We start from the raw sequence: 16043 nt of genomic DNA on the forward strand, positions 1-16043 counted from the left end.
TACTAGCAGCTCTCTATTTTCTTGTTTACACCTCCAACAGGAACATAAACAAGAGGAGGGCTTATTTAGACTGTTACATTACATGTTCCTGTTGACTGCTACTGGTGAGAAATCCAAGCCTGCAGTGACTAAATTTACCAACACAAGTGTCAGCCTTAATACCACTGCAAGATAGGTGAGCACAAGCTTTCCATTCAATAACTCATATCACATCCTAATCGGACACAGTTTATAAATAAAACACGAGACCACGAGGAATGAATAAAGCTGCATGAATTTGATTAATTAGTTGTCAAAGCAATGGCTGGATAAGGTCTCGGTCTCCCTTAGGAAAGCTATACAGTAACTGTGATAAGTCTGGTGTCATGTGACTAACCAGCTGGAGCGTATAATTCATTTAAAGTCAGAGTGCGATTCGGGGGACGGGTAAACAGATGTGAGACGGCAGAAGGATGTGGTGAACTGCAAAGCCACGCCTATCCCTCAGCAGTGTGGGAAGAAAAGAGGATGATGTCTTCTTCTTAATCCGGCTGCATTGAAAAGCTGCGATTCATGAAATGGATGTCAAACCTCTCCGCAAATTCAAACCCTGCATGTTATCTACCTAATTTCACTGCTGCTTCAGCATCACAGGCTAATCTGTGGCCCTGCTGCTTTTAGATTTGACATTTAATTAAAGTCTCAGGCAGACCTTTAAACACATTAATGCACCAACAGTCATGTTTCAATTAAGCCTGCTCATCATGAAGTCGACTAGACTCACGAGTGCCAACTGAGCTCAATTAGCTGCGGCTACGCTGCGTTTGGAAGACATCTTCAGTATCCGCCTGTTTGACTTGTGTTTTGTTGTCGTTCTTGCTCGTGCTCACTGTAGCACCCATAATTCACCACATCTTACCAGGTGAGCCTTCGGATGCTCTCTTAAGCTAATCAGTGCTCCAAGACCTTCAGCCAAAGTCCTTTCTTTTGGTTTCCAGACATATTTGATGGTCTGTTGTAAACTGTGACAGTCGGTTGTCACTCAGACATGCAATCTGGTTTAGCTCCCAGATCTGAGTGGGTCATCCAACAGATGGGCCGGCTGATATACTTTTTAAATAATTCCACTAAGTCTGTGGTAATGGTTAAAATTCACACTTACATTTAATCAAAGGCTGATGCCGAAATCTTGCAATGATTCAAACGAAGCTGAAGCAAATCCTTAGTAAACCCACTAAATTGAAGGATAAATCCTATTGATTTGAGTTGATCCAGGGGTCTGTATGATATTGTAATGTCATAATTATCATCAGGGAATTCTGATTCATATTGGGCATCACAACCCGAGTGGAAACATAGCTGGATATAATCCAGATTGAAACCAGGTAGCTGCACCAGCATCCATGCTACTCATTCTGGGCTGTCGTTTATGCCTGAAGTGACACTAAAGAGCATTTCTGTAGATGATACTTTTTAAATAAAAGTATATCATGTAAAATCATGGAAGGTGTTCAGACCAAGATTCTCATTTAAAATCATAAAAGTTTGGGAAAAAATATATAACTTGAAATAAAAAAACAACAAAAAAAGTAATTAATTCAATGTTGATGAACACATTTCCCAGAAACTCAAGGGAATTGATTTTAAGCATGTGAATCCATTTTTTCAGAAACATGCCTATAGATATGGTTGCAGAACGATTAATCTATAGACAAGTTTTTATTAAATTAGTTTGAAATGGTGGTCTTTCATTAAATAATTAAAATGAGACCAATAGGACCAGACACACATGTGCACAGATACACAAACACTCTTCTGGAGTGTCTGGCTCTGCATGCCTCCATTGAAAATGCTATTTCTTATGCACAAGAGTACCAGAATCCTCCAGATCTTTCACTAGTCTAACAGAAAAAAATCCCCACGTGCCAATGGTTAAGTCATTAAAGCCATAGCTGGCCTTTAGCAGAAACTTGTAAATACCCAAGCATAGTCTGAAACAGCCTCATAAAAACATTGACAGACCTCTCAATGTCCATTGAAGCCTTACTTTTTTTCAGCATCTGAAGAATTTCTAAATTGGAAATAATCAGAGATCAGGCCAGATGTTTTCATCGCAAATTGTGGAATTTGCCATAATGTACATTCACTTTTTTTTTTTTTTTTAAAGTCACAGTTCATGTGGGATATAAAAGAAGCTAAAAACCTGCAAACATCCTCCTAGGTCTGAAACAGATGCTCCAACACAAAACCTCTGCCTCAGTTTGAATATCTAACTGCTTTTTCTCAACAAAATTGGAGTTATGAACGTGAAAAGTCTGGACCACAAGCAGAACACAAATGCTTTACATCTTCCTCCTCACCTTTGCTGCCTCCACCATCCTCGCGGTGGCATCTGCCAGCAGTTTGGCGGCTGCCAGCAGTTTCTTAGAGTTGTCTACGTCCACCTCGGCTTCGGCGTCCGACCTCATGGCGTTCACCAGGTCTGAGGTGGCCTGAGCCAAGACCCGGGCCTGGCGGACCATCTCTCCTGGACGATGACATGGTGAACAAGTCAGAGGAGGAGCTGGGTGAGCAATGTTGTCAGAACTGGACATGTTAAATTACCTGCATCATCTTATCTGAAAGAACAGTCAAATGATGCTTAATGACTGTTTCTCGTGTGCAAATTAAAGATAATGATGCGATGGTGAAATAACGCGGGCAATCCTTAATGGAGCTGATAAAGATTAACAATAGATCAATTTGATATATCCTTCAACATAAGTAATAATATTCATGCTTGAGGCGTGTGGTGTAGTTCTTTGATTCATTTGTTCCACCACCTTCCCTTGGGGGGGTAATTTTCTCTCTTTTATTTTGAAAGTGTGACTCCAGGACACAGTTGTCTTCCACATCCCTCACAGATTTTTCTCCAAACGATTGTTTCCAGTGTTCTCATCACTCTGGTTTACGCTGTTTGTGGACCAGAATCAGCTTATAAACGAGATGCGATGCTATAAATCCTGCCTACAGGCAGCTGTGTCATCTTTCAGCAGATGACTCTGAAAACACCACTTTATTGTTAAACTGCTGGCAACCTGAAGCTTAAATATTAGTATTCTGAGTGACATGAAAATCTTTCTCCTGGCTCAGTGAGGCTACATTTCTTAGTTTGAATGACTGCAGATAACTAAAACCACCACGCCACCACTAGCATTTCTTTCCTACGTTGATGCTATTCCTTAAAAATGGGACAAATAAGGTCAGACCAAGAGGATAAGAGAGAAAAATGGTGGTTTTATCCTCCCTGTCAAAGCTATCTGGCAATAAAACTCTATAATTCATGTGTGTGTACTGACAGATCTGCCAACACTCCACTGCTGGGGGATTCACTCACGCCTCTGAAACCAGTTCAAAGGGGGTATTCTTTCACTGGCTGCATTTATTCCAGCATCAGCAGAGCCAACGGCCACTTGTCTATCAGACCAGTCAATCGCGTTGACCTCCGAGCCAACTTTCTCTGTGCATCCTGCTCTTCCTGCTGTCAGACTCGCCACCATTACTCAGCTTTCTCGGTGGCTTCCCTGCAGCTGACAGCAGTGACTTCAAACCAACCTTCACGTCCGTCTCTGCGGAGATGGATGAGGATGTGTGCGCTCAGCGGGGCACATATGCAAACACTTGCTGATGGCTGAGGGAAACGTGCGTGTCTGGCGTGATGCAGTTTTTTGCAAGAACAATTGAGTTTTTTATTAATTAAAATGTCAAAATCTTCAGATCTTCCCTCTGTTATTAAAACAACTGAAGAACCCATTCACAATTATCAATTTACATAGTTACTTATTCATTAGGCTAAGAAAAAGTATCCAAACACATCTGTTAGGGGGAAACTTTCCTACTGACCACTAAATGTTGAGCTGAGGTTTACATGAATTTACTGGTTTTGCATATTTTTAGTCATTAAGAGACAAAAACTAAGACAAATAATAAGGTTAACCCTGAAAGGAGCCTTTGTCTTTTTGTGACCAATCAAGAAACCCTCAGATGTCGTAGTGACTCAAAAACCCTTAATGTGGCAGCAGATAAATGCTTCTCAGAATAAAAACCAACACCACATCTCACATGGTCATCTACTTATCCCACCATAAACAAGCACACTGAATGCATCACATTTGACAGCTTTTACTGCGCTGGAACATTCTGCTGGAATCACCTGCGTCTCCCATTGAGGTGAAGATGCTCTCGGTGACCGTCATGATGGTGTCTGTGGCCTGGTCGTAGCGCCCGATCGGCTCTCCCCTGGACGTGTAATGACGCACGTGTTGCAGAAGATCTGCCAGGGCCTGGCTCACCACGCTGGCCGCTGCGCTCACCTGCAGCAGACGAGACGCTCTTCATCAATGCACTTGCTACACAACAATATCATCTAGGACACCATCAGGCTGAACAAAGGCAGACTGAAGGATCTCCAGATTTTCCTCAACTACTACAGTTACTAAAAAAAATTATGGAGATCATCACAGATCCATAACAGAAACAGAGCTGACCTGTTTGAGGAGCTCGCCATCTTCTGTGGCTGAGAGACAGGCCTGGACGCAGCTCTCCACCGAACGGTCCACCAGCTTCCCGGCTTCGATCAACTGCTCCTGGCAAACCGGGGAACTAATGGTCGGACTCACCACCTACATCAAAAACGCAGAGAATAAAGAGGAAAAAATGCAAGAAATGAGGGAAAGGTTTCCATTTTACTACTGAAAGATCGAAAATCGGCTTTTATCCTCAAAGTATTCAAATTGTAAAGAAAATATTGCACTAATAAAATAAATAATACTGCAGAAAATAAACACCGAAGAGAGAAATTAAACATGAAGAAATAGAAAAAACATTTGAGAGGGATTCAACTGATGTTTCTAATCACACTTAGTGATTTAGATTTAGTTAGTAAATGGAACTACTCCGTCTGGGAGCCAGGAGGCCGTTTAAACTAATCAGAGGCATGTGGGTTGTACAATTAGTTGAATGTGCAAAAATAATGAGGGCAGAGGGTATTCAACAGTGTGTTAGTGCATCTTCATCTTCATGTATTCACTGGCTGCAGATAAACTGATGGTTAATTTAACACTTGGAGTTTAGTTTTGTTTCCTTTCTTTCTCTTAAATCTTCTTTAATCTATTCTTGCACCTCGTCGAAATGTTAATTCAGAAAGGACAATCATTTATATGCAGCGGCATCTCTTGTCAGCACAACCCTTTAACTGAAATATTCAGAGGCATGAGACAATAAATGCAAATATTCATCCAACACTGTTTGCAGCATCTGCAAAATAATCACCAACGTCACTTTTTGTGCAAATGAAATGCATAAATCTGAGCCGCTTAGTACACCGACTGTTATCTCGTGGTTTAACAGGTGAATGGGCTCCTGGAGTTTGATACTTTTGCAGTGTTGCATAGAAACATTGTTCTTGTACCTTTGCACATGCCACCAGCTGGGAGGTGGACAGGGCGCACTGCGTGGCGGCAGCGATGACCCGGTTCTGCAGGACGGTGTCCTCTGCAACCTGGGCCACATTCTTGGCCTTCAGCACCAACATGGCGGCAGCGTTTGCAACTGCTTTGGCCAGATTCATCAAGACATCCTACAACAAAAAACAAGCCATGAGGATATTATAAACCTGAGCATGCAACATCTTGATGGTAGTCTCATTAAAACAGAAATTATTGAGTCATTAGCATTTAAACAGTGCAGGTACAATTTAGTATTCGCCACTCGCCATTTGTCCTGTGCCAAAGGATAATATCAGTAGCTGTAAATGCACTTAACAAGACAAGATTCACAAACAGTGGTGATTAACTTTAACAGGAAAAGCAAAAGGTGTTCAAATCCGTGTAAGACATGCACATCAACTTGACTTTGTACATTTAATAAAATCTGCAGCAGTTTAATTAAAAACAACTCATTTACCCATCTGTTCAGAACCATCACTGCGGGGTTGTTTTCAAACACCTCAGCATGTGGTTTAATGCAGACGGCAGTTTAATGTAACCATTAATACAAGTAACAGAACACTCCTCAAATTTCTGTGTGTAGTCAAAATATTCCCTTCACAGTTGGAATTTTACAAGATGGTTGGGATGAGAGTCAGCTCCCACATGGAGCTCTCTCTCTTTGCTGCAATGACTTATGGACAGGCTGAAGAGTTACCTGGAACCTCTCGTCTGTCTCCCCCTCTCCAATCTGGCGTAGAAGGTCTCCGCTGGCCTGACCGATGGTGCCGGCTGCCGTCAGAACAGTCTGTCTGGGCTGCAGACACACAAGTGCACAAACACGGAGAGTCAATCATAAATGAAGCTGCATTTAAATTCCTTGCACCATCGTGCATCTTTAGTGAAGTGCTTCAATGTGCAGTGTCTACCATTCCTGCCTGGTCGGAGATCTTTATTCAGATCACCCAGGACAGTGAAGTTAATTGGACTGAAACAGTGGAGGATGTAATGTAATTAGGTCAAGCTAAGGACCAGAAAAGACGCAGCATCATTAAGAGAAGATGAGCTGTCACGAGATAATGCTGCTCTGTGACAAATTTAATTAGCCGTTTGACATCAAATTTTCAAACTGCGTTTGCTGGTTGGATCCAAAACAGGTGTGTTGGTCTCCCTGACCCAAGTACCCCATGCACCATTCTGGTCTCCTCTTCACATGTGTCTTTTTTACACTATAGCATCACATCTATGGCAGATTTTGATGTTGAGAAAGCAGTAAAATATGCTTATGGGTATTTTATTACATCTCACAAACTCATCATTTGCTCTTGTAAAATTAAACAGGCTAAGAGCAAAACAGTTACAAGATAAAAAACATTCATGAAACAGATCCTTCCTTGTGCTCAACCCCGCATGCAAAGCCGCTCTGTGGCTGCAGGAGTTTCTCCTTGGCAGCCCCCGGAGGGCATTTGTGCACTCTCAGCTAACTCCTGCTCCAGTTTGTTCTTGCTCGCTCAAATCCGTCAGATCTTTGACAGTTTGCGGGTGGAGACCAATGAGTGCATTGCCCAGCTCATGATTTGTCACCGTCAGTGTAATCACACCCACACGGACGCTCACATCGACTTTGATTGATGCTAGGAAGACCAAAGTTGCTGCACCTTTTGAGGACATTGTGAGCTAGACGATGTAATCATTGGTCTCTAATCCCAAAACTGGAAAAACTCAAGACTGATTTGAGCGAGCAGAAATCAACTCAAGAGCAGAGTAACCAGGGAGGGCAGCAAAAGCCTTCCAGCTGCAGCCAGATGTGCACACAGTAGCCCGGTCTCCCACATGAAGCAGCATCTCTCACAGACAAACAGCTATTTTTTGATCTACAGACTGATCTAAGACTGCAACAACAAGAAATTAATCTGTCTGCAAGTATAACGTTACAAGTTCATGAGTATTTTCCACCGAGCTCCAAACATTTGGCATTTGTGTGACATCATACTACTTGACATGTGGAGTTGAATGTGACTTTGAAAGCTGGAGATGCCTTTAGCTCACCTCCCCAGAGGCCGGCTCCACAGCCTTCAGCAGGTCGGACACGGCCCCTGCAAGGCCCCTGGCAGCCTTCATCAGGTTGTTGCCTCCCCCCACATCATCCTCCATCAGTGCAGCCAACAGCTTGACACCCTTTGACATCTCGGTCAGGTTGGAGGAGATGGTGGTGATGGCACAGCCCACCGCTGTGTAGTCCGTGTCGGTGGGATCACCTGAGAAGATGAGAAAGGGAGCTGATGAGACTGATTGTGGGGTATAGGGCTGGGCGATATGGACCAAAAGTCATATCTCGATATTTTCTAGCTAAATGGCGATACTCGATATAAATCGATATTTTTTCTGTGCCATAATTGGGGTTTCCCCCAAAGCATTATAGCATAGCATCTCTGTTAGCTTCATTTTTTTCTGAGGCAAACCCTTAAAAAAACAGTCAGTTTTAATACAAAGCCTCGTGCCAAATGTCACACAGGTACCTTTATTAACAGAGGTCTGCACAATATCAAAATGTATAAAACAAATGAAATAAAAATAAACTGCCTGCATATATAGAATAAAAATGCTTCTTGAATAAAATAAAACAAATATCCCTTTCCTGCATAACAATTAAATTAAAATACACTGTGCAATTAATACAATGTAGACAGTAACAGGCAGACTTTTCCACTGAGGTTGACAGTGGTGCAAATAACAAAACATTTGTGCAAATCTCAAATAAAACATTCAAGTCAATTTGTCACAAAATAAGCTATATCAAAATCATATATTTTTTTTTTTTTTTTTTTTTTTTTTTTTTTAAATCGATATAAACGATATTGTCTCGTACCATATCGCGTTTGAAAATATATCGATATATATATTATATATCGAGATATATCGCCCAGCCCTAGTGGGGTATATGAAAATAGAACCCCCCCCCCCCCCGACAAAATGGTTCTCTCAACTTTAACCATTTATTTGAATTTGACCAAAGTGGAGCCTGCATAACCGCATTAATTATTTCAAGCAGAGGGATGCAAGGGTAAAAAACAGCAAATAAATAAAAATAAAGAGGCTGGGAACATGGAAGAGAGCTCGCTGACAACTTTCCCAGCCCGTATTCTCCGAACCACAGCAGGAAATGAAGGAACTATTAGGCGTTGTGGGTTCTACAGGGGTCCTAATGAACACCAGGCTACTGGAAGAGCTCCACCCGGGCTGTGGCAGCCTCCGAATGTCCTTGTAAAAGTTTGGGTGAGGGTTTGGGCACTTTCCCTACCTTCATTAAAGGTTCTTTAAACTCTTAATTTCAACTGCACTGAACAGCCAAGTCGCTGCCAACATCAAATTGTTTGTACTTTAACAATGATCCGCTGAAAAGTTTATTTGCTGAAAATAGCAATACAATCATTTCCCGCCACACCGACTCTTCAGCGTGAAAAACAGTGAAGAAAGCCAATAACTCCCTGGTCCATCATGACAGAGCTACTGACCAGCGGTGAGGTTCACGACGGAGGCCGTCCCTGCGGTGATGGCGTCCACCTGGGAGTGGATTTCATGTTTGGATTCGTCCATCTTGTTCTGGATCCACACCTTCGAGGCCTAAACAGGGAGCACAAATAGTAATTCCTCTGCATGTATAAACTGTAATCATACCGGGCTGTGTAACAGAGCATGACAAAAGTCTACGAGTGCATGATTGATGTGTGTGAGGTGTACACAAGCTGCGGGCAGTACCATGTCCTGTCCCAGCGGCGGGAGGTCGTCCACCTCTCCCAGGTCTATCTGAGCTTTCTGCACAGCTTGCATACTGGTGTTGATGGTTCCCATGAGAGCCTGCTGTGCTGAACTCTGCACACAAGAAAACATCAGGGGGGTGAGAAACCTGGGGTGCCTTTTAGAAGATTAACTTACTCGCACATAAACAGAGGTTACAGAGTTGTCAAACAGCATCTCCCTCCACATTCCCTACCAGCGGCGGCATGTGTCCACGGTGCATCTGACCCATGGTGATCTGCTGCTGAGCAGAGGGCATGGTACCCATGCTGAGCGACTCTGCGCCGATGGAGCCGGATCGCATGACTCCCGGCAGCGCCACAGAGCCGTGCTCCAACCTGCCCACGCGGTTAAACTGCTGCTGGAGGATGGTGGACCTGCAAATGTGGGACGGACAGTTAACACTGAATCTACGTTGTGATAAAACAGCCATCTAGAAGTCGTTTTAGTGGTTTTATGTAATCTTATTTGTTATTTTAAAAAACATATAAAAAACATATACATTTCATTCATAATAAAACTGTGAAGTCATTGGGCATCATCAGCCAACTGCGAAATCTCGTTAATATTTCTTGCTTATTAACTCTATATTATTCTATGATTTATCCTTATTTGATTTATGGTAATATTGTTTGGGCAAATACATACCCTTCCAGTCTTCATCAACTTTATTTAATGCAAAAACGATTTGTAAGACTGGCAACTTTTTGTAACTCTACGGAACCCTCTACTCATTTTTTCATAAAACTCAAAATTCTTTCAGTATATGACATAAATATTCATCAGATATGTGTGTTTTTATACAAACATATGTTTTTGCCTTTTTCTTTACCACTATCGTTTAGTAATTTTTTCAAATATAATTCTCAAATACATTCATATAATACTAGACAGGTTAATCATCTTCATCTTCCTATTTATAAAACTAAACACGGCCAGTATTCCCTCAGATATCGCGGTGTACAGATATGGAACTCCAAATCTCACATTATCAAAAGCTCTGTTTCTCTAGAGATTTTTAAAAGAAATGTATCATCTCAATTAATTCACATTAAAAAAAAGTTTTTTGTTGATTTATTTATTTTTTTTATTATTTTTTGTGTGTTGATGATCTGTAACTACTGTATGTAGTCTAACCTTCTTTGTTTTTTGTTTATAGTTTACTGTTTTACTTCCTAAATTGAGGGGAGGTTTCGCTGCATAAGCCTGTTGGCTTTTTGACCTCTCCTGTCACATTTTTTTTTACTATTTTGATTGTAAGTGTTAGTTTTATTGTGTGCAAACTAATAAAATAAAAAATAAATGTTTTACTTGTTTATTTATTTGTTTTTATCGTCTTTTGCTGTTGATTTGTTTGCCCTCTTATGTACAGCACTTTGTTTCAGCTGTAGCTGTTTTAAAGCGCTTTATAAATAAAGTTGAGTTGAGTATTAAACGGGAGGTTTTTTTCAGCGCAAATGAGTGTTTTATGGTCGAATGCAAGCAAGTGAGAATTTTGCACATTGCGACAGTGAACCTTTACAAAGCTGGACTTGCCAAGTTTTCCCAATTAAAAAAAAAAAAGAAAGAAAATACAGCATTGCTCTCATTTGGAATCAGGAACGCATCATCAACTCAACGAGACAGGCGCGTCGGCTGCACGCAACAGTGCACTGTGGGTAAATGAGGTAATGCACATCTCATCAGAACTGTTCAGATAAAAGCTTTGCTTGTCCACCGCAGCAGAACCTCACATAATGATTATATTTCAGGATAAAGACCAGTTAATGAAGTGTTCCTGGAGTCAAATGGGTTTATGGAAGATGGAGGTGCGAGCTGTGCTTTGAGTGGCTCTACGGCGCTCATGGTCATGAATATAAACTGGTAATTATTTTAGAGCCATGAAACATGAAACCAAGACTGAATGTAAGCTGCCAATACGAATTAAAAACATCCTTTATTTTGCACCTCAGCAACTCATTGGACAGACTAAGCAGCCAATTTAAGTCCTGCTGCTAAATAGCCAACAGTCGCTCCACTTTTATGGGTTTGGATGATTAACATACTTTTTCGGGGACACGGATTCTTCAAGCATGGTTGACTCCTCATCTCCTTCTAACCCAAAGCGGTCCTTGCTTTGCTTCTGCAAGAGACAGAACAGATCCAAATGAACGAGGATGGATGTTTACCTCTGATTTGACTCTCGATTTAAATCACGCCATCAACAAACTTTATTTGTATAGCACTTTTAATCCACCTTGCGGTAAGTACTTTACTGAATTAAAGAATTAAAGCACAGAAACAACAACAATATTATTGATAATAATAATAATAATAATAATAATAATAATAACTCCAGACTTTGACCACCACAACACTAGATGAAGTCCATTGAGAATAGCTGTGATACAACAAGTCAGCTGTTTGTTCTGAGGTGAATGACAAGGTGTAACATCCCTCTGGCGAAGGGCCTCTTTTATTGACTTCATTAGATCTGAGTATGTATGAGTCGCAGGAGGTCACACTGAATCATTGTGACTCACCGATGTTCCTAGAAATAGATGTCTCACCTTTTTCAGGATGATGTCGATGTAACCTGCAATGAGCTGGGAGATCTGCTCCCCTTCAGTGGTCTGCACCGAGTAGTAGCTCTCCTGGTACTCCCCAAAGTCCTACACACGCACGCACACACACACACACACACACAGATACACACAGAGTTCCAGCATGGTTAGTGCACTGTATGGATGCTGAGGAGATACTCCAAGGATTAATCTGAATTCACAGAGACAGCTAGTCTCAAATAAACACCACAAATGATGCTGGTTGAGCTGCTGCAGCAAAGAGTCAGATTACCCACGAGCCATCTTGGAAAAGACATAATATAGGAAAATGAACTGTTTTCTTCAGTATAACATTGCTGCATATTCCAGTTACACAAATACACATCAAAGTTTAGATCAAAAAAGTGGAAAAGTAGACAATTTCTTCATAATAGAGAAAAGCAATAACCTTGGCACCTTTTTAGAAACGACCAGCTTCAGATGACCGACACAAAACCATAAATGTTAAATCTTTACAACAAAGTTCTCCATCTCATGACACTAAAGGTCATGCTGAGTTCATACTGACAGATCACCCAGATCTATAAGATTCAACTCGTGAACAGAGAAAAAATACTGACTGATGATCAAAGAGTTTGATCAAAACTGAACCACAAAAGGAATGGATAAAGGATAAGGAAAAGGCAGACTGAGCTGCGCTGTGTCTCTTCTATAGTCGATCATCTTTACTTTAGAAACAAAATAATATATACCAGATTATTAGAGGAAACGTGCAGAAATGCTGTGTTTTTGTTGTTTTTTTATGCTAAATGTGGTGCAAGACTATATGAGCGTGTGGTCATAGGTTGAAGGCTTTCTTACCAAGGTGAAACTCTTGGGTGATGCTGCCCACCTCTTCACAGTCGTGAGCGGCCACTCTTGAACCACATCTTTGGTCTTCTCGTCCACTCTCATCACAGACTCTTTGGTAATGCCCAAAAGCCGTGGTACCAACTTGTTCTTACTCTTCATCTTTTCCTGAAAATAAATACATATTTTAACCACAAAACACTGACCAAGACCAAGCACCAAACCCTTCTCTAATCTCCAAGTTCAAGGCCCGTATTACAAATCATCTCCAAAGGGTAGGTGGTTTTTGCTACTATTGTGTGATAATTACACTTATGAGAGCACAAGAGCTTCTGTGTTTCATTAGTTTGGACACTTCTCCCTCTGAATGAAAGAGTAGCTGAATCTAAACCTTTAGCCAGATTTATGTTGTGCATCACAACTGCACAGGATTGGTAGAAGTACCGACTACATTTGTACTTGTGCATTGTTGTGTCGCTCTGCAATTACAGGAAAAATGCTAGTTGGCAGAGGAAGTTGTTTTGTGCAGCGTGGAGCCTGTAGTGCTGAGCTTCCTCTTTGTTTACTTCCTTCATGTACCTCAACCATGGCGGGTGAAACAGAGCAGGTCTTGTGTGAGAAGGAGCTGATAAATACCAAACAATGGTTACTTGTCCTGAAATTACAGCAACATCCATCCGGTATGAAAATGACAGAAGTAGTAGCAGCAGCTGGACATACACAGCAGGAAAAACAGTGCTGCTAAGTGGATCCCATTAGCTACGTTTCTGGAGGGTGCACATTAGTCTATAGTCTAGGTTCCCCACTGTGTTGATTTCACAAGCATAAATCAAGCTTTTGGTATTAATATGATTTGTCAAATAATCATGCTACTACGTACCAGTACATAGGGATTTTAAAAATTGTGTGTAATATATATATATATATATATATATATATATATATAGTATTATATTATATTATATACACACACATACTGTTTCTTGAAAGTAGTATGCATTTCATACATCATACAGTATGCATACTGCATATTTCATATGAAAGATGCAGTATGTATACTACATCTTTTTTATATAAACAGGGTTTATACAGCAATCCTTATGTTAAATTCAATACCAATTTAATACCTTTTTCACTACCTTCAGATTTTAAAAAAAAAACTGTCACAACATTAAGTGTTAATCACGGACCTTTTAACATTAATACAGATTTTGAACTATAGAACACTATACAGAACAGATTTATAGACTCATTGATGTTGACCAGATGTTTCACATTTATTTCACTTTGTGAATGACAATAAAATAGACTGCTTAAAATGTAAAAGGTAAAAAATAATACCAATTTAAAAAAAAATAATACCTCTGACAGTGAATTTAACACTTTTAATGGCCTTAAATTTGGCAATTTTCATTTATCACTTTTTAATACTTTTTAAAACCCAGCGGAAACACTGATAAAGATGTAGTATGCATACTTCATCGTTTCATTTGAATCATACATCATGGTACTTTGTCATTTCTAATGAATAGTAATGAATAGAAGCCGCATGGGACGAGAGAGAAGACCAAGGCCCTGTTTACACCTGGTTTCATCCTGAGGGATCCAAACATGAGTGGACAGCTCTCAAAGCATACTGTATGTTCACGCCTGGTGCTAATATGCATCGCCACATACATCTGTTGGCAAATTGATCATATATCACTTCCTTGCCTTTTTTGCAAATAAAGAGATTAATAATTTCTGCTTGAAAAGACTAAATGTGTTATTTGCAGTATGCAGCAAATCAGTAAATTACACATATTTGCCCCTTCTGTGTGTCAGATGTTTCTTTTTAACTTTTCCAGTTCTAACTGTAAAAAGAGGACAATAATGGCACTAATTAAACGTTGGAAAACACGGAATATTACAAAAGGATTCAGACAGATTGAAACAGAAGTATGCTATGCAAGGATATAAAACAGCAGCCACTACTAAGACAGGCCAATCAAAACAATGACATTGTGGCTGTGTGATGCAGTCAGTCCCTCTGGCTCCATCATGTCGCGCGCATGAGTCTGTCCTTCAGCCATGACGGAAGGCGTCAGTCAGGTAGGCGGCCCAGGACACGTTATTATGCTGCTGAAACAATGCGGTCACATGAATGACGGGATCTCGGTGCAGCCGAGTGCTTTTACACCGGTATTTAAGGCTGTCCACTTGTGATCGGACCATTCAGGATGGATTTTAAAACCAGCTGTAATCGGGGACTTTGTCAACAGTAGCTGGGTCCAGGTAAGGCCCGCATCCTTTCTTCTTGTTGACAATCAACACATTCTGTGTATATGTGGTGATTAAGTGATCTGACACATGATTTGATCCCATCAACTCAAAGACAAATTCACCGAATTGAGTTTTATGTTTATATTTGCAACATGTAGCCTCTCTTCCTGCCTTGAATATACAAACGACAGCTACGACACCAGCACCATAAGCCTAACATTAGCAGGCTCGCCTTTGTGCAGCCATAAAAACCAAAGGGCATGGACACAGGACCTCTCAGGGGTGCTCAGGGGTGGACAACGGATACTTTAGGTAGCTGCCTGCATTATAATGTAGCTGCTCAATTTGACTGGCACTGGACGACTTTTAAAGTTGGGTCAATGCCCAGAGTTTTATTTATTTATTTATTTTGTCGTCACGCACTTTAGTGATGTGTTTGGCTGCACGGTGTCGCTGTGCAGGGGCTCTGGGATTTAAATGTGACCACCGGTAATCAGATTACATTGCACTAGTGCAAAACTAGTCATCTTGTGGATAATGTACCGCAGGGATAAAAGCAGACTGAATAAATGGGAACATTCCATCAGCAACAATGTAACTTCGTTTCGGCTTCATTATGCATTTTAAAACGTCCGTTTTATTTGCTTCATTGACAAACACGGCCAACGTTCATTTCCTTTCATTTTCATGTTCCTCTCCCTTTGAGGGTATTACTGGAAAGAAAGGCATCTGGAGAAAGAACCGATTAATAATTCAAGCAAGAACAACAACAAAAAGAATTAATTCATAGACTTCACAGCATGAAAGCGTGATATTTCTGTGAGGGGACCAACATTCCCAGTAAGCAATTAAAATGTTATGTCTTCATCTGCCTCTCGACTGCTGCTGCTTCCCCTGCATTTACTAAACCTCTAATGACACACTCCAGACACTCTCTTAGCTGGGGGATCTCTCTTCATTTCCCCTGCTTTGAAAAAAAGCAAACGCTTCTGCGGGAGTCGGGTTGGGAGAGCAGATGGACAGAATGTGACGGGCTGTGACACGAGGGCGCAGGGGTGAGGCGTGCCGGAGTCCTGGAAGGCCTGCAAACTCTCCGGGGCCTTAACGGGTCAGAGGTTAGGGGCAACTCGCTGCATTCTTTCCAGGG

The 16043-nt window shown here is 41.0% G+C and overlaps 1 protein-coding gene across 1 annotated transcript in view; it reads right to left on the minus strand.

Moving 5' to 3' along the window:
* tln2a (talin 2a) overlaps positions 1–16043 on the minus strand; it is a 107107-nt gene that overhangs the window by 35824 nt on the left and 55240 nt on the right. Inside the window, exons 11-22 of the mRNA XM_061745075.1 lie at positions 12647–12802; positions 11792–11893; positions 11288–11364; positions 9439–9619; positions 9204–9317; positions 8960–9068; positions 7494–7702; positions 6163–6261; positions 5429–5596; positions 4506–4640; positions 4172–4331; positions 2340–2506 (exon numbers count right to left, since the gene is read on the minus strand). Of these exons, the coding sequence (XP_061601059.1) occupies positions 2340–2506; positions 4172–4331; positions 4506–4640; positions 5429–5596; positions 6163–6261; positions 7494–7702; positions 8960–9068; positions 9204–9317; positions 9439–9619; positions 11288–11364; positions 11792–11893; positions 12647–12802 (1677 nt within the window). The remainder of the gene's footprint in view (positions 1–2339; positions 2507–4171; positions 4332–4505; positions 4641–5428; positions 5597–6162; positions 6262–7493; positions 7703–8959; positions 9069–9203; positions 9318–9438; positions 9620–11287; positions 11365–11791; positions 11894–12646; positions 12803–16043) is intronic.

Source organism: Cololabis saira, chromosome 2 (assembly GCF_033807715.1).
Source record: "Cololabis saira isolate AMF1-May2022 chromosome 2, fColSai1.1, whole genome shotgun sequence".
Taxonomy (NCBI): Eukaryota; Metazoa; Chordata; class Actinopteri; order Beloniformes; family Belonidae; genus Cololabis; species Cololabis saira.